The following is an 18,594-nucleotide window of genomic DNA, read 5'->3' as shown; positions in this document are numbered from 1 at the left end:
TATATTTATTTATTATTTTATAATCATAAATTACAATATAATACATAATTATAAATAATAATTTTAAAAAATAATGAAATAGACAACAACAATGTAATATAAAATATAAAATTAAAAATGTACTTTTATTTTTATTGTTGTATAGTGTTTTTTACTGTAAAACCCATTTAAAAGCAGATTACACTGTAATCTACTTTTAAATTTCCTGCCCGGCCACACCCCTGAATACATCGCCACTCCCATCACCCGGAAGATGTCACATCCTCCTGGGTGATGCGAGTGGGGATGTCCTGCCTGCCTCTCCCAGACGCTGCTGCTGCTGTTCTGCATCCCCAGGGAGATGCAAAGCACAATGCAGACCTTCTTCCAGGAGATGCGAGCAGCAATAGCAAATTCTGGGGGTGGTGCCAGCTGGCATCACCCCCAGAATTTACTATCGCTAGGGGGGTTAATAAAAGGAATGGAGGAGCTCAGCTATGAGGAGAGATTAGCTGAACTGAATCTATTCTCCCTTGAGAAGAGATGTTTAAGGGGGGAAATGATCACCCTGTATAAATTTATAAACGGTCCATATAGAGAACTCTCTTCCCCATTATTCACTTTGAGATCATTACAAAGAACAAAAGGGCGCTCTTTGCCTCTGGAGGAAAAGAAGTTTAAGCTCCGGATAAGGAATGGATTCTTCACTGTAAGGTCTGTGAAAATGTGGAATCAGCTCCCTCAGGAAGTAGTTTCAGCAACTACTATCGATTTGCTTTAAGAAAAAGCTGGATGTTAAACTAGAAGCACAGAATATAACTGGGTATTAAGGGTTTAAAGTAAAAATAACAGTGACTGTTGATCCAGGGAACATCCAATTGCCTGATGGAATCTGGAAGGAACTTTTTTTTCCCTGTTGAAGCAAATTGTACTAAGGTTTCTTTTTGCCTTCCTCTGGACCAACTATGTCTTATATGGTTTTATATCTGGGATATGTTTATTTCCCTAGTGGTTGAACTTGATGGATTTATGTCTTTTTTCAACCTAACCTACTATATAACTATGTAACTATGAGTGGCTTGCACCTTGCAGTCCACCCTCTGTATTTACCTTCATGCAGTCTTCTCTTTATGGAAGACTTGGATATCGATACACCTACTTCCTGGAGAGATTTGTTCACTTGGTTAACTGTTGTGAAGGAAATTATTCTGTGATCATCCACCTCTGTTGTCTTCCGTGGACATCCAGGTCTTTTGGTGGAAAGCACTGGCATCCCCAAAGTTTTGTTTCTTTCTCATGATGTACCAAACTGTAGATTTTGCCACTCCTAATATTGTAGTAATTTCTCGAATGGGTTTTTTCTGTTTTTGCAGCTAAAGGATGGCTTGTTTCACCTGCATGGAGAGCTTCTTTGACCCCATGTTGTCCGTTCACAGCAGAGTTTTCCACATACAGCCCCCCCCCCCCCCAATCAACACCAGGCCTTTTATCTGAAATAGCCTTTGAGTCAATTGTACAATTACTTTTGAGCCCCTGAAATGAAGTGATTGTGAAAAAAAGGCTTTAGTTCCTTACATTTTCTTGCAATCTTTTTGTTCAGCCCACTAAAATAAAGCTGAAAGTCTGCAGTTCACCTGCATCTGAGTTGTTTCATTTAAAATTATTTGTGGTAATGTACAGAACCAAAATTAGAAAAAAGTTATATATTTATAAATATATAAATATTTATGGACCCAACTGTAGGTATGTGCCATAGATAACTATATAAATTAGTAACTACGACACTCCACTATAACTGTCCCGCTTTCTTTAAAAACAAAATGAAAGCAGCCCATCACATTGCCTTTTGCCTTCTGAGCAGACACAATCCTTGTTCAAGTCAAAAGAAATAGTGGTTCGCTCAAATGACTTAAAATATCTCTTTTTTTCTAGCTTTTTTTAAAACTTTCTCCTGATTTTTTTCAACTATTGTAAATTATTTGTAGACGTGCAAAAATTGAAAATAATCTTCAGGCCCAAATTGTGCGTTTAAATAATTTATGCAAAAAAAAAAAAAAACACAAAAATGCGTCTTTCAGGGAAAGTTGAAATCCTTTGCACTCTTTAATCTCGCCTTTCTCATTGGCAGTGCATTTCAAAGCAGAAACAGTCTATTTTGCTCATCCAAACTTTACCTGGATTTCAGGTATTTTACAATAACCAAATATTTTTAGCTAGTATTTGGTTTACATAAAACTAGTGATGTGAGGGTTTTTTTTTTTTTTTTTGGTTAAATGTTGGTAGTAGTAGTTGGAATATCTTCTCACAATTTTTGAACATTGGAACCTGTAGGATTTGAATGAATATTGTACACACTGCTGTGATTTCTACTGCCAATTTTTGTTACTTTGTAGGATCTTGCTGTGAGACATGGATCGATGTAAACACGTGGGTCGCTTACGGTTATCCCAGGATCACTCAATTTTAAATCCACAAAAATGGCGCTGTGTGGACTGTGACACAAGAGAGTCGATTTGGGCCTGTCTCAAGTGTTCCCATGTAGCCTGTGGACGCTACATTGAAGAGCATGCATTACGACACTTCCAAGAAAGCAGACACCCTTTGGTTATGGAGGTGCATGAGCTTTATGTCTTTTGCTATTTATGCCAGGACTATGTATTAAATGATAACCCAGAGGGTGACCTAAAGCTACTAAGAAGTGCACTGTCTGCTGTACAGAGTCAGAAGCAGGAATCGTCAATCCGCAGAAGTTTGCGTTCACAATCCACAGCTATGGAGGGGGGGGCTGGTGGTCTTAAGTCACGAGGGCAACCAATGATGCTCACAGCACTGCGGCATCGGCGTCATACACTGCTAGCCAAAGCGCTTAGGCATTGGTTTGAAAAAAGTTCAAGAGGCCAGCTTAAATTGGAGGAAAAGAGACAGAAAGCTGAGCTGGAAAGAAAGAAAGTAGAAGCTAGGCTAAAGCGTCAAGAAGTGAAACGGCGTCTTCTTGAAGAGCTAGCAAACACCCCTCCTAGGAAAAGTGCCCGTCTTTTGTCACATACACACAGGGACAGCCTTATTCCCCGCAAATTCAGGGACATGACAACCAGCAGCCCAGCTTCAAGAAAGGAGGCACAAAGGCGCTTTAATCAGCTATACTCCATACGACCCAATGTGACTCCTGGAGTAACAGGACTTCGCAACCTTGGTAACACCTGCTACATGAACTCTATACTGCAGGTACTAAGTCACCTGCAGAAGTTCAGGGAATGCTTCCTTACCTTAGATCCTTCTGAGAAAGAGGAACTTCTGGCAAAAGCTGCAAATGGCAAGCACCGTATGAATGATAGTGATGCACGTTGCCCATCTGGGGGCCTTAAGTTGAATGGGGAATCATCACTCAAGAAGAATTTGGAGCTAATTCAAGACAAGGAACCCAGCACCAAGCAACTCTCCCTTTGCCATGAACTACACACACTCTTTCGAGTTATGTGGTCAGGGAAATGGGCGCTGGTTTCGCCCTTTGCCATGTTGCACTCTGTGTGGAACCTCATTCCAGCCTTTAGGGGATATGACCAGCAAGATGCCCAGGAGTTCTTGTGTGAGCTACTTGATAAGGTTCAACAGGAACTAGAGTCTGAGGGAAGCAAACACAGAATACTCATCCCAATTTCCCAGAGGAAGCTCACTAAACAGGTGTTAAAGGTAGTAAACACAATATTCCATGGACAACTGCTTAGTCAGGTGAGAACACATTTCTTAGTTACTGTTGTTTCATATATTTTCACCTCCCCAACTATGCACTTAATTTTTTTGCAGGCCTTTTTTCCCCTCAGACTAGACAAGCATAACTACATTAGTGTGTTGCATTTTTTTTTATACAGGTTACATGTTTAACATGCAGTTATAAGTCTGACACTGTTGAACCTTTCTGGGATTTGTCATTGGAATTCCCTGAGCGTTATCACTGCCTAGAAAAGGGTATTGCTCCAGTCACTACTACTGAGTGCACTCTTACCGAAATGCTGTCCAAGTTTACAGAAACTGAGGCCTTGGAAGGAAGAATTTATGCTTGTGACCAGTGTAATAGTGAGTGTTCTTAACATGTCAATAGTAATGTTGTTTTGGTCTATCTTATTGGTTTAATATTTGGTGTAATAATAATACCAGAGAATCCTGAACATGAGGAAGAACTATCCCTTGTCCACTATGAACATTTTATAAATATAAATGGAGGTTTATGGACTAGGCAGAGTAATGGAGTTGTCCACTTTCCTCGATATGACAACTGGAAGTTCAAGGTAAGATTTATCAATGGGTCCTAAGCAGCAGTGACAACAAATATTTGATTGCTATTATCACCTAAAGTGGTTTAACATAAAGTAATATATCAAGTTAATCTCCCAATTTTCTTATTTTGAGAACATTTTCACTTTATGAAGTATCGTTGGTATTGAAATTCTATTTGGAATTCTAAACTCATGTTTGCATGGTTGTCTGGTTTACCTGTGAAGATTTATTCGACCACTAACGAGAATTTTATTTCAGGTCGGAGACGGAAATCATCCCCAAAGCCCCTTGTGCTCAGCGAGGCCAAGAAGCAGCTTATGATATTCAGACTACCTCAGGTTTTGCGACTGCATCTTAAGCGCTTCAGGTATGAATTGTAGAAAAACAGAAGCCCCCCTTCTCTGTATTAAGTTAATCCGTTAACGCATCCTTATCAGATGCGTTAACTAATTAAAAGGGGGGGTGGATTTGGTATAGATAATTCAGAGGGCCTCAGGTATGCTCTGATCCCAACTTCGGCATGGAGAGAAAGTCCGGTCCAACGCACATATATGGCCCCAAACCATAAACATTATTAAAACAAAATCCCAAGCTCTTTTGTACAAATAGCACATGGTAAATAATCTCAAACAAACTGAAGACCCTACTTTAAAAGAAAAAAACATAGAAAAAAATGTTTACCATATCATAACACATCTAAAGCACCTAATGAACACTGTAAAATACTATGTTGTATACTGAAACATTTTCGTTATGTCTACCAATTGACATCTTGAGCACTCTTTTGTTGAGAACTTGGGCTGTCTTTGAAAGAAATGCTTAGAGTATTGGTTGAGATATCTAGAAGCATACAATTTGTCTATTAACATAAGCCTGCATAGATAAAGTTGACCCTCAGTCAGCATAGGGACCAAAGTGTAGAGCCATTGAGCCTAATTCATCAATAAAATCCGCGCTCGCTGGTTGCGTGTTTTTTCGCGCCGTTATATCGAGTCGGTTTACCGCGGGCTGGAGTCATATGTGCTCGTTCATTCGCATCTCACTGCCAAGCCGGATGCTTGCCTTCATAACAAAATGGGGTCGCGAATTCCGCCAATTAAGGCGATTAGATTTCAGCTGCGCGATTAAGGAGGATCTGTTAGGATGTCACTCGTGAGATCATAGCAATTAAGGCGATTAGATTTCAGATGCGCGATTAAGGAGGATCTGTTAAGATGTCAATCGTGAGATCATAGCAATTAAGGCGATTAGATTTCAGATGCGCGATTAAGGAGGATCTGTTAAGATGTCAATCGTGAGATCATAGCAATTATTAGCGCACACCTGCTCTGTTCTGTGCATATCTACAGTTATTTAGAATCTTTAATGCTTCTTCCTTTGGGTAAGTGATACATTTTTTATACTTTTTGGATTGCTTTGCAACACTGCAAACTAATTGAGATCAAGCTGTATATATACTAGTAAGTGCCTCCTGTTCTCCTCCAGCCACCGGGCGGGCTTTACAGGATTCCCCCAGCCCTCATCAATCCCAGCACCAGCTATTAATGGGGCCTAAGCCTGCATCACAGGGCCACCTTCACATACAAGGGGAGGGCTCGGAGGCCTCTACCCCTGACATATGGCTTAATACAGAGGGATCTAGATATGGAGCTCTCACGCAGGATCCTATTGTGCATTCTTCCCCTCATGACCTTCCAGAGGCAGAGAATAGGCTCTACATGAACCTGGCGGGCCATTTACAGTCCGAGTTAGCTAAGGTCACAGAGACCATCACCTCTGAAGTACGACAAGATTTACAGAGTTTGGGTGCAAGAATTGATATCTTTGAGAAGAAAGTGGATGACACGGTGGCCCAAGTCAATCAGAATTCCAAAGGGATATCGGTCTTAAATGACCGGATTGATGATCTTCAGTTAAAGTTGGATGACCTGGAAAATAGGTCGCGCAGAAACAACTTTAGAATAAGAGGTCTTCCTGAATCAATTAAAGATGTGACAGAGGCAGTGCAGCGATTTCTCCGCACTACCTGACTCTATCTTCTACCTGACTTACCGGAGTCTCAGCTACTGCTGGACAGGGCTCATAGGGCTCTAGTAGCTCCCAGACAAGATGGCCCCCCAAGGGATGTGATAGTTAAGCCTCACGACTTCGGCACGAAGGAAGCTCTACTGAAAGTAACTAGGGGACTGGATCTAATTGAGATGGAAGGTCACCCGATACAAATCTTTTCCGATATAACCCCATTCACAATTCAACGTAGACGGGCGCTTAAACCGTTGTTACAGGTGTTAATCGATCACAAGATTAAATATAGATGGGCTTTCCCTTTGAGACTGATCTTCCAACTGCAGGGGAAAAGTTTTTCCTTCACATCTTTTGCTGAGGGTGAACAGCTCCTTAAAGATTTAAATCTGCTGCAAAGGATGGAGGCCCAGCCGCTGACACATGGAGCAGATTCTACATCCTTATATCCACTTTGGTCCAAGGTTAAACCACCAGGGCGACATCCGCAGAAGACAACCTGATGGGCTGTACTGAACGCTTTCCTGCATCGACCAGTGACTCTCACTTGGCCCCCCTTTTTTTTTTTCTTCTACCTGATGTCCAGTCGGTGATGTCCTGTTACTTACCTTTCTTTCTTGAAAGCGGTCCAGTTTTTGCTTGGCCCCTTTTAATTTTTTTTTTTTTTTTGTTTTTTTGTTTTTTGATGTCTAGCACTTTTTTATTATTTTTATTATTTATTCTTATTTTCTCATATGTGCTATGATGTTGGTTTAGCTTCTGGACCTTTTCAGTAGGGCTGTGACTCCTTTATATATTGCGCAATGTTTTTTATATGTTGGAAAGCTTAATTCTTTTGTTCTTCCAATGCATACTTGCCCTTTTTCTTTTTTTTTCCTCTCACTGAAATTTTTGCCATTTTTGCCTTGTTAGTGTGTTTATTTAGTGGCTGCCGAGCCTACTGCTAGCATATTGTACCTTTAGATAGAATGATAGGAAACTTAACCTAGTTTCTGTGCTGGTACTCTATGCCTAAATGTTCGCTTTTGGGGGGGTTGGGGATCCGGGGGGTTAAACATGCCCTCATTTACGGAGAGTCCAATCCGGGTCTTATTTATTTGATTTGGCCCGGAGGGAGTTTCTCTGCCGAGATGGAGCTATTGGGGGCTCCTGGAGGCACAGGGGTTGGGGCTCTCTCCCGGACCCTGGGACCGGGTTTGTTCCGGGGGCCGGGGCGGGGCCTGAACCCTGCGGTTGTTTTGATGAGCATTCTCATGTGTTGTATGTTTTTTTTGATTTGTCTTGTCTGTTCCCGGTTTTGTCTTGTTTCTCCCTTTGTGTTTTTCCTGTCCCTAGAGGAAGTGCTAACCTGGCTCTTGGTATTTTATTTATTTTATGACAACTGACCCATCAGTGGCCCCAGTGGTGGCCTCTAAACTAACGCTGTTATCCCATAATGTTCAGGGTCTTAATTCTCCTGTTAAACGGTCCAAAGCGTTCCACTACTATAATTCTTTAAATGTTGACATATTGGCCTTACAGGAAACGCATTTTTCCAATAATTCGGTCCCCAAATACCTTCATAAAAACTATCCTCTGTTTTATAATGCCACTTCTGACAAAAAGAAATGTGGAGTTCTTTTGTGTTTTCGGAAAAGTTTGAATTTCTCACCCCTGGAGATTTTTAGGGATCCGGGAGGTAGATTTTTAGTGGTGATTGGATATGTTGGGTTACATGTGATTACTGTCGTTTCTTATTATGCGCCCAATGAGGGTCAAATGGCTTTCTTTCTTGCTTTTTTGGAAGAGATTTGGCCCAAAGTAAGGGGCTCCTTGATTTTGTTGGGGGACTCCAATTTGGCTTTAGATCACATTTTAGATAAAGCTAAGCAAGGCAGATACAGGGATCCCCCGAAAAAAAGCCACAATTTCTCTCTCCTATTGAGAAAACATAATTTAGTGGATGGTTGGAGGGAGATGAATCCTTCGGTCAGGGATTATACTTATTTCTCAGCGGCACATAATCAGTACTCCCGCATAGATCATGGCTTCATCCAGTCTTCTATGCTCCCCAATTTACTTGGAGCAAGTATTCTGTCGACTCCGTGGTCAGACCATGACCCCCTGGCCTTATATTTGACGGGCTTTGATAGATCGCAACCTGGGTTTAGGTGGAGATTCAATGAGAGCTTTGTCTCTGATGATATGATGAAGAGTGATATAGAATCACTGTTGGGCAATTACTTTCAGATTAATGTAGCAGATGACACATCCCCAGCTATAAACTGGGAGGCCCACAAAGCCTACATGAGGGGCGAGTTGATTAAAATGGGTGCGACACGCAAACGAGCCCACAATAAGATGATAGATACCAGCCTTCAGGAATATCATAAATTGCAATTGCAACACAAGTTGACGCCGCATGTAGTTCTGAAATCTCATTTGGAGGCGAAACGCAACGAACTTAATTTGTTACTGACTACCAGAGCTGAAAAATCTTTGCGATGGTCAGCACACAAATTTTTTGTTTGGAGTGACAAACCGGGAAGTCTCTTGGTCAATAAACTTAACCCCAAGCCCAAGTCCCATGCTCTTCCTAAAATTAAGACTAAGGGTGGTAGGTTATCACAAAACCCAGAAAAAATTCTTGCGGCTTTTGAAGATTTTTACAGTCGTCTATATGGTTCGGCTGATTCAAATAATTCATTGGGATTGGAAAGATTTCTTGACCAACTTGACCTTCCTAAACTGCGGTCCAAACATAGAGCGTTCCTAGATAAACCTTTTACGGTGGAAGAGTTGCAGGGGGTTATGGGTTATGGGTCCGTCCGGACCAGGGCAGCTCGCCTGGTCCGGACGGATTCTCAAATCTGTATTACAAGACGTTTAGTCCTCTATTGGCTTCTCACATGGTATTATATTTCAACTACCTCAGAGAGGGAAACGCCTTGGTAGGGGATGCCAATAGGGCATTCATTAGTGTAATACCTAAACCGGGGAAGGATGTTTCGGAAGTGGCTAATTATAGGCCTATCTCCCTGATTAATTGTGACCTGAAAATTATGACGAAGATTTTGTCGCTTCGATTGAGCTCCTTTTTGGGAGCATATGTTCATCCGGACCAGGTGGGTTTTATGTTACACAGGCAGGCTCCGGACCAAACAATGAGGGCTATCGATCTTATATCGGTAGTAAACTCAGGCTGGGATGGGGGACTGGCTCGTCAAGCCATGTTACTTTCGCTTGACCTCCAAAAAGCATTTGACAGTATATCTTGGAGTTACTTGTTCCAGGTGCTCCTTAAAATGGGTTTTGGTCCTTTTTTTACTAATCTTCTTTCAGCGCTATACGATCTACCTGAAGCCAAGATCTCACTAGGGGGATTCTTATCATCGGCGATTCAAATTAAGAGGGGGACCAGACAAGGTTGTCCCCTATCTTCACTGCTGTTTGCATTGGCAATTGAACCCTTAGCGATAGCAATACGGGCAGATCCTAATATCCAGGGTATTAAATGTGGCCAGACGGAACATAAATGTGCTCTCTTTGCTGATGACATCCTTATGTTTATCACCTCCCCAATTACGACCTTGCCGAATTTAATGAAAATTCTGGATGACTTTGCACTGTGCTCGGGCTTGAAGGTTAATAAATCTAAGTCTCAGGCTCTTAATATAAATCTTCCTACGAAGATATTGTTAACGCTCCAGGGGAATTTTGATTTCATCTGGCATAAAGATTCTATTCAATATCTAGGCATCCAGTTGACCCCTACATACAATAGTCTTTATAGATGTAATTATGGCCCACTGTTTAAGAAAGTATATGAGGATACCCGGAGGTGGTCCCTGTCCCCGCCTTCGTGGCTGGGAAGAATTGCGGCCGTTAAAATGAATTTATTGCCTAGACTGCTTTATTTATTTCGCACACTCCCGATACAGGTGCCTATGAAAGAGATTGGTTTACTACAATCTAGGGTGATGCAATTTATTTGGGGGGGGGGAAGAAGGCGAGATTTCACAAAGACACGCTGTTAGCTCCCAAAAGTTTGGGAGGGTTGGGAGCTCCGCATTTGAAATACTACTATGTAGCGGCGCAAGTGGATCAGTTATCGCTGAGCTCTCTACAAGGTGCGAGACCCCAATGGGTTGAGCTGGAGAATTTGGATGGCTTTGTGGGATCCATAGATTCCATCATGTGGAGGAGAAAAAACACCAGAGGCCCGGTTAAGTGCCCGGCCCTATCCCATTCTATGCAGATTCGGGACAGATTTAGCCACCACCCGAAGCTTTCCTCTATCCATAAACCTTTGACCCCATTGTGGCTTAATCCGGACTTTTCGCCGGGAATGCATCCAGCAGAATTTCAATGGTGGATCTTTAAAGGCTTTAGGCGAATTAAGGACATGATAGATGTACGAGCAGTAGTCACTTGGGAACACTTATCCTCTCAATTTGAAATTCCAGCCACAGAGTATTTTCACTATAGACAACTGTTTTCCTTTATCTCGCAGATAATTAGGGAAGCCCCAAAACCCATGTGTTCCTCGCCCCTTGAAAGCACTTGTTCATCTATAGCTAACACGAGGGGGCAAATCTCGGTCATTTATTCAGCATTAATTGACCAGCGTAAAAAATTGAGATATATGAGGGAATGGGAAAATGAACTGGGCAACACGTGGGATTTGGAGGATTGGCAGGACATGATTTATGCCCTATCTAAAATATCTCTCAATTCTGCGGTGGTGGAGGCCAACTATTAAAGTAGCCCTTAGATGGTACCTCACCCCAGCTAAATTGGCGAGGATGTTCCCTTCAGTTTCTCCTCTGTGTTTCCGAGGGTGCGGGGACAGGGGTTCCATGGTACATATTTGGTGGACTTGCCCGGTGGCCAGGAGGTTCTGGAATGAAGTATTCAACTTAATCTCAAGCGTGGTGAATCAGGGGATTTCGGTTACTGTGGAAGCTGCACTATTTAGTAAAATTGATATAACATTATCGAAATCCACCCAAAAACTGATTAGACTGCTACTTGTGGCGAGTAGAATTGCATTGGCTAAAGCCTGGAAGGCCCCCACAATTCCCTTAGAACCCATAGTCTCTAAGTTGAATTGGATCACGGTGAATGACAAACTCACTCACACTTTAAAGAACTCCCTGGACAGATTTGAGGATGTCTGGGAACCATGGTTATCATACAAGGGTTCATAATAGCTGGTTATGGGACCTCAACTTGAATGTTGAGCTGTATTTAGTTTCCGTTAGTACTTCCTCTTTCCCTCCCTCCCCATCACCCTGGTGTTTTTTCTTGTTTTTTTTTTTACTAACATTTGTTTCCCTTTCCCCTTAACCTTTTGTGTTTCCCCTTAGCTATGTGTTAAAAGTCAGGGTCAAAGTGCGAGGCACTTTTTTCCTCTCCTAACAGCAAGATTACGGGTTTTGATTGCTGTTATTGTACTTTATAACTCCATTTATCACAGATGTTTTGTACGACTGTAGTTTGTCGATCCTTGGTTCTTGCCTTTGGCCCCTGTTGTAATTATTAATGTTATTGTTTTTTAAAAGTTTGTAAATGTTATTATTTGTTCTATAAACCTCAATAAAAATATTGAAATACAAAAACAAATATTGCCCAACAAATATTGCATTAAAAAAATACTTACCAAACCAATATCCAATTTTGCCCTATCAAGGGTGGAAATAAGAAAATATTTATGCAGGACAAACATTGAAAAGTGTTAAAAAAAAAAAAAAAAAAGGAGTTGTGCGATGTCAGGCCCGCAGCATCGCGCTCGTTCACACGTATCCGACAAGGCATCGTTAGCTTTTAATTAGGTGCCTGAGGAGAGGAGTTGAACTCGGTTAACTCTTGCCTAACAAAAAAGAAATAAGTGATTCTAAAATATGCTTTTTTCTTGGCGCACATAAATGTTTTAAACATTTCAACAGCGCAAACATTTTTTTTAGGGATAAGGGTGATATGTGTGCCATTAGAAAGGATGATTTTTTAGGGGAACAGTGACTTTTGATGCCAGCTCGCCAGTGTAAAGCTGCCGATGCTGCGCGGCTTTGGCCGCGATCTCATCCACTTGATGACTAGCGCGATCGCTTTGCATTTCAGCTCGCTAATACGGATGCGCGACCGGCCAACCGATTTTGCTTGATAAATTTGGCCCATTTTGTTGTTATAGGTTTCTTCACTACTAACAAATTGTATCTCATTTTGGTAAGCCAACTGGGATATTTGTCTTCGAGTGCTGTGTAGTATGGGGTAGACATCCTCCCTGCCCATGCTTTTAAAACTTCTGTGCCTTACTATTGGTGAGCAAGGCCACACATCACTTTTAGAGACCAATAGATATGTGTTTGAAAGAAAAGGCTTGAACAATGATGTTCAAATTTACCTTACTGTACACTGAAATCGTGCTGCTAGTAATTCCTAACAAGTTTTTACCTGCCTCATTAGAAATAGATTAGAAATCACCTGTGTAACCCTATTTCAAGTTTGCTAAGTGTGCAAGAAAAGCATCAGGGAGTACACCTCGCTTATAGATGGAGTAAGGCAGAAGTAAAGGTGATCGGGAGTGGTGTATGTAAAAACAAAAAAAGTGACTCTGTGGCTCAGTTCTTTCCACCTATGTGAACAACTATAAGTATGGCTGCACAAGAAAAAAATCGTCGTCAAATAAAAGGGTAACCATCTTGATGTATTCTGCGTCATATACACATATTCTAATAAGGCTCATAAACACTTAAGTAGCAAAAATATGCCAAAAAGCCAAACAAATAAATAATTTTCAACTTTGATATTACATAGGAATTTAATAATAAAAAGGAAAATTCTAGAAAGAAAAGAGGAAAAATATCTCCTTTCCTAATAAATGGGATTTTTTAAGGTATGTTTCAACAATTACACAACTCCAATTTATCAATAAAAATCCTCTAAACTTTGTGCATCACGGGAGCTGCCTGCAGTAACCCGTCTTACAGCTTTGAAACAACTACAAAGTGACTGGAATATATGGATTTAAAAATAATAAAAGCTTACAAGAAATTCAACAATCGGGTCTTAAATTCAAAAGGTCACATAGTTGTTTAGAAAATAGGGTTTTTGCTCTTCTTTTGATGTCTATGTGTTTCTAATGGCGACAAAAGAGGTTCTATAGTTAAAAACTGGATAAATGTAAAGAGATTGATGTATTCGTCATACTCCAAAAAGAAAACAGTGTTGTTTCAAATTGTATTATGTGTTTTTAATTAATTGTATTGGTAGAAATAAAATTGTTTAGAGGATTTTTATTGATAAATTGGAGCTGTGTAATTGTTGAAACACACCTAAAAAATTCTGTTTATTTGGAAGAGAGATATTTTTCCTTTTTTTTCTCTCTAGAATCTATATGTAACAGGGATGTTGTGTATAGAAAGAACTTTTCTTCTCCCAATGTAGATTTCTTCTGAGCCTATAAAGGAAAATTATACACATATATGGGTTTAAAAGTACATATCGACCAATTAAACATATTCTAGAACAAATCAACTAGTACCTTATGGCACCCTTTAACTGTTAACATAAATTACTATATTTAAGAAAGGGAGGTGTCTTGGGGTGGTAGCCAAAAATAAAGGAATGGAATACATAAGATACTTGTGAGAGGGCTTTAGTTATCAGGCTACTGGATTTTTCAAACACTGTGCTCGGATAAGGAGGAGATAGCCCTTTAAATTTATTTTGTATCAAAGATCTGATTTGATTACAATTGCTTTTAAAGGTACATTTTAGCTACTTCATCTCTCACGTTTGTCCACCATATGTGAACCAGAAGAATTTTACAGTATTGACCTATTTTAATTATCACAAATCAAAAATATAGATGTAAATTACTAATGCACTCTTACTTGCATACTTGTCAAGGGTGCATCAAGTGGGAGGCTGGTCAGGAATAGGTACACCTATGTATTTAGTTTTAAAACTGTTGTGTATATGGGCTGTGGCTTGGATGGCGCCACGAGCAAACGCGTGTTAGGTCTGCTCCCTCTCTGCCCTGCAATTCTTAGCACTCTAAGGCACATTTCACTGCAGAAGATAGGCAAACCAAAAAAGCAGAGGGACTCTAAAGTTGTGGCAGCCAGAGGACACTGGGATCCCCTGCAGAAGTCTTCCCTCTACCGCTACTTGTCCCCAGCAGCTCCGGATTTCCAGTAGCCAGAACCAGCATCCGTCCGAGCATCAGAAAATTAATAATCGACCTCATTCTCAAGCAGCCCACTGTAGAGGGTGCCATGTAAGCTCTCGACTCCCCTAGTTCCAGTAGCAGAGGTTAAAAAGCTGGCTCTGGAGACACATGAGCCCCCTGGACTGCCACTTCCAACCATAGATCACCACACTGCGGTGCCCCTTTGGCAACCCCCCCCTATTACTTCCAGGATGACATCCCCCTTAACATAGAGATGGTCCCAGTCCTAGGACATATGCTCAGTCAGTGGGGAGATCCTCTGGGAATAGGTAGATCACTGTACCAAAAGAGGCCCCCCCCCTCCCCCAGCCCCACATATGTGCCAACCTATTAACGCCAGAACACCCACCATTGTGGGACATTATACTTGACATGTCCCTCTGGTGTGAATGCCACAGTATGCCTACTAAAATGGGCTTCTGCCATCTTGTCGCTGTGGTCAAGGAAACCTGCAGTGCTGAAATACAAGCACTGCACTGATTTAACAAATAAAGTTGATACAGAGTATAAGGATCTACAAACAGCTAAAACTTGGGTTACATAACTACAGGAACAAGTTGCTTCTCAAGCCTCCACCATGCAAGACCTACAGCAAGAGGACTTGGACAACAAGGGCCGCCCTAATGTCAGGGTTAGAGGGTGGCTGAAAGCCACACAAGTCTTCGATTTACAAGCTGTGAACCAAGATATATTTAACAACATATTAGGTCATCTGAAAGCTATACAATTAAAATGGATTCATACAATTCTTGGGCACCAGTTCATCTTTTTGACCACAGGATGTTGTATGCAGAGTGCATGACTAAGATAATGCAAGTCACTTGAAACATGTGATTTGTTAAGTTTTACAATGCTAAGGTGCAGCTGTTTCCCGATATATCGTGGATGACTCCAGCATCACTAGATCTTTCACCCACTTCTCCCCATTCTCTGAATTGCTTCAGTTCTGTATCACCTGTTCAGCTTGATGGCCTGCAAGGTCATGGTGGTGACTTAAAAGACTTGCCACGCTTCTTCTCTACTCTTGGGCTATCTTGATCCACCTTATCAGGTTGGGATCCTTTACCTGTTTGCAAGGCTGCAGTCACAGATTGGCAAGTGGTTCGCTCCCGGAAATGGCAACAATGTCGGAATTCCCCCTTGATCATAAATCCGGGGGGATCCTGATCCTGAGGTGATTTCAATCATTTCCTGTATACAAGTTCCTTGCCTCCTGCTACACAGATCTGTGTCACACAGGCCTGTTATGGACTTCTTTTGAAGGATTAAACCATGACTGCTTTGGTATTCTGGGAAGCATACAGATTGGCATACCCCAGTTGAACCTTACACTAGCGGTTCTGTAAGCCTGGTTTTTCCTGCTCTTTTTGCTTTGGATTTTGTTTACTCCTTTTCACATATTACTGCATATTCTGCCAACATTTCCTCCTGGGCATATTGTAATAGTTCATGCTAATTATTTATATAGAATTGCTATACTCATATCTGGGATGGGATAGACAATATACATGGCTCTATAGCTAACCTAACTGGAAGGAGAACAGTGGGTTTAAATCAGGGCTTGGAATCACCAGCATTACCCTTTACATGTTTAGAAGACTTGTATTTGTGTTGTAGAGCTGTTTTTTCAGTTGTTGCTCTTTGTAGCTCATCTTATATTGAGCTTTCCTTATACATAACAATATACGCCCTACTGTGCACCACTCCCCACTTCCCGGAATGCAGGTCAGGTATTTGAGAGACCAATGGACCTGGTCAAAATTGTTTTAAATACTTTTTTTTTTTCCTAGGTTTTTTGTTGTTTTTATGTTATCTGTTTTTGCTATGTTTCAGTCTGTGTGTATCTTTTGTTGCCCAATCCCTTCTTGCCTCACTTTAGCTTTGTTTTCCCCATCGCCTAGTGGGATATGACACATTGAAGTAGCCATACTTATCCACGCCCACACTTCCTTTACCCTTACCAAATCTGTAATTGGCTGGGGATGGAAGAGATCTTTTTGTGTAATGTATGTACTCCTAATTTGTCTCAACTCCCCTTTTTTGGAGTGGGTCCTCACCCAAGCAACCTCCATATCCCAGACTTACTCTACCACACACACCACCCTTAGATTGGCTATCAACAGACCCAGTAACCCGACCTGATCCTCCCTCACTACCCGAATCCCGGCTAGCTTTCAGAAGCTACTCCACAAGTATAATCTTTCAGATATGTGGCCCCTCACATGCGGTGCAAAAAACACATACTAGGATTGATTACTTTTTTTGCAAATATTCCCATGATGCTGACAACTGATCAGGCGGATATTGGCCCAATTAGCTGTTCAGACCATGCTCCCATTACAATTGTAGTAGACAGACTACATGCTTTTGGAAACGCCATTGGCTTTTAAATGAGTTCCCACTAAAGTCGCCCTCCAGAGTGCACTAGATCAGTGTTTTCAGGAAAATACACAGCTGTTTCCCAGATTTCTATGCTTTGAGAACCCCATAACACAGTCATGCGGCGACAATGTACACTGGAATGCACTAAGCTCAAAAGGATAAATTATTCCAGCGTACACAACTCAAACCAAACAAAGGACCAAGTTGGTTTCATTGTGGCACACCAGGCAGGTGAAAATACCAGGCGCACTATACATGTCATTGTAAGCTTCATAAACTAAATATGGAAACAGTAGTTTTAAGTCTAGTTGCACAAAAGGCATTTGATCAGCTCAGCTGGTCCTTCTTGATGCAGATGCTGCGATGGGTTGGAGTTCGAGGTCCTTTCCTAGATGCCATATCTGCACTGTACTCCCAACCCACAGCTGAAGTTAGGCTCTCTCATGCCAGTTCTCCTCTATTTACCATTCATAATGGCACCAGACAATGGTGTCCACTTTTGCCTTTGATGTTTGCTTTATGTATACCTCTGGCAGCCACCATCAGATAATATCCTGATGTAACGGTTTACTATAGCTCTATATGCAGATTACGTACTTCTGACACTATTTAATCCACCTATACCACTACCTAATCTACATAGGATGTCGGATTGGTATGGCACCTTCTCTGGTTACAAAATTAACCCCACCAAAACTGAGGTTCTCCCTATTAATTTGCTACTGAATCCTTTCCAGCAGCTGTAGTCCACATGCCTGTATAATTGGAAGTCAAATTCACTAACACATCTGTCCGAATTATCATGCACTATACAAATGCAATTATGTACCTCTGTTTAGTAAAATTACAGCTCTTCTTACTAAATGGAAATTGCTTCGTATATCATTTTTTGGTCAAGATGTCCATCCTGCCCAAATATTTATTCACTACTTTGCCAGTTTCCATTCTGCTCTTGATATTTAAACAGTTGTAGGCATCAGTACCTAATTTCATAAGGGGATATAAAAGGCACCTTCTTCCTAAGACCATAATATATGCAATTTGTAGCTCTAGAGATTTGGGGGGTCCTGAATTTGTGAAATTTTACTACTCCATCCATCTCAGACAAATTGCCTCCTGGTCCACCCTGCAGTCGATTAATCACTGGACAGAACTCGAGAAATTGTTTATTGCCCCTATCCACCCTAATTCCAAGCTCTCGAGCACCTTGGCATGGGTGTCCAAAGCCTCTCTACTGGCACCAATACAATTTACCTGATGCGTATGGTTGACATAAAAGTAAAAGGAATTATACCTTGATTCCATGGCCTCCCCACATACCTCTTTCCTATACAACCCTGAGATTCCAGACAGCAGTACACCCTACATGGCTTGGTCTTGGCATGCTAGTAAGCTCTTTCATTTCAGGCTAACAGTACATCCATGCAGGTGTAGACTGGTGTCGTTCTCTGAAGTTCAGGAAAAATTTGAAATTCTATGCACGTCTTTTTCTATTTACCTACAGATCAGACACTATGCTCAGTCATTGATCAACTCTAATAATATTGGAGAGACTTTGTGCAGAAGGGCTCTCTCAAAGGGGCTTGATATTTGGAAAATACTTAATATTACAGACTGAACTGAGTCTCCTAGTAACCTAACACTCTTACCTGCAGAAGTGAGAACGTATCCTTGAAAGTAAACTACACTTATATGGATATATATATATATATGTATATATGGAG

General features: G+C 41.2%; 1 protein-coding gene across 6 annotated transcripts in view; it reads left to right on the top strand.

Moving 5' to 3' along the window:
* The window catches only part of USP49 (ubiquitin specific peptidase 49), a 63,586-nt gene that overhangs the window by 24,769 nt on the left and 20,223 nt on the right, over positions 1-18,594 (top strand). For all 6 annotated transcript variants that reach the window (XM_072424076.1, XM_072424059.1, XM_072424038.1 and 3 more), the window contains 3 exons: positions 2,373-3,708; positions 3,849-4,053; positions 4,513-4,621. In XM_072424076.1, coding sequence (XP_072280177.1) covers positions 2,389-3,708; positions 3,849-4,053; positions 4,513-4,621 — 1,634 coding nt within the window. In that variant the 5' untranslated portion in view covers positions 2,373-2,388. The remainder of the gene's footprint in view (positions 1-2,372; positions 3,709-3,848; positions 4,054-4,512; positions 4,622-18,594) is intronic.

This window comes from Pyxicephalus adspersus, chromosome 1 (genome assembly GCF_032062135.1).
Source record: "Pyxicephalus adspersus chromosome 1, UCB_Pads_2.0, whole genome shotgun sequence".
Lineage (NCBI taxonomy): Eukaryota > Metazoa > Chordata > Amphibia > Anura > Pyxicephalidae > Pyxicephalus > Pyxicephalus adspersus.
This window is presented reverse-complemented; position numbering and strand designations above follow the sequence as displayed.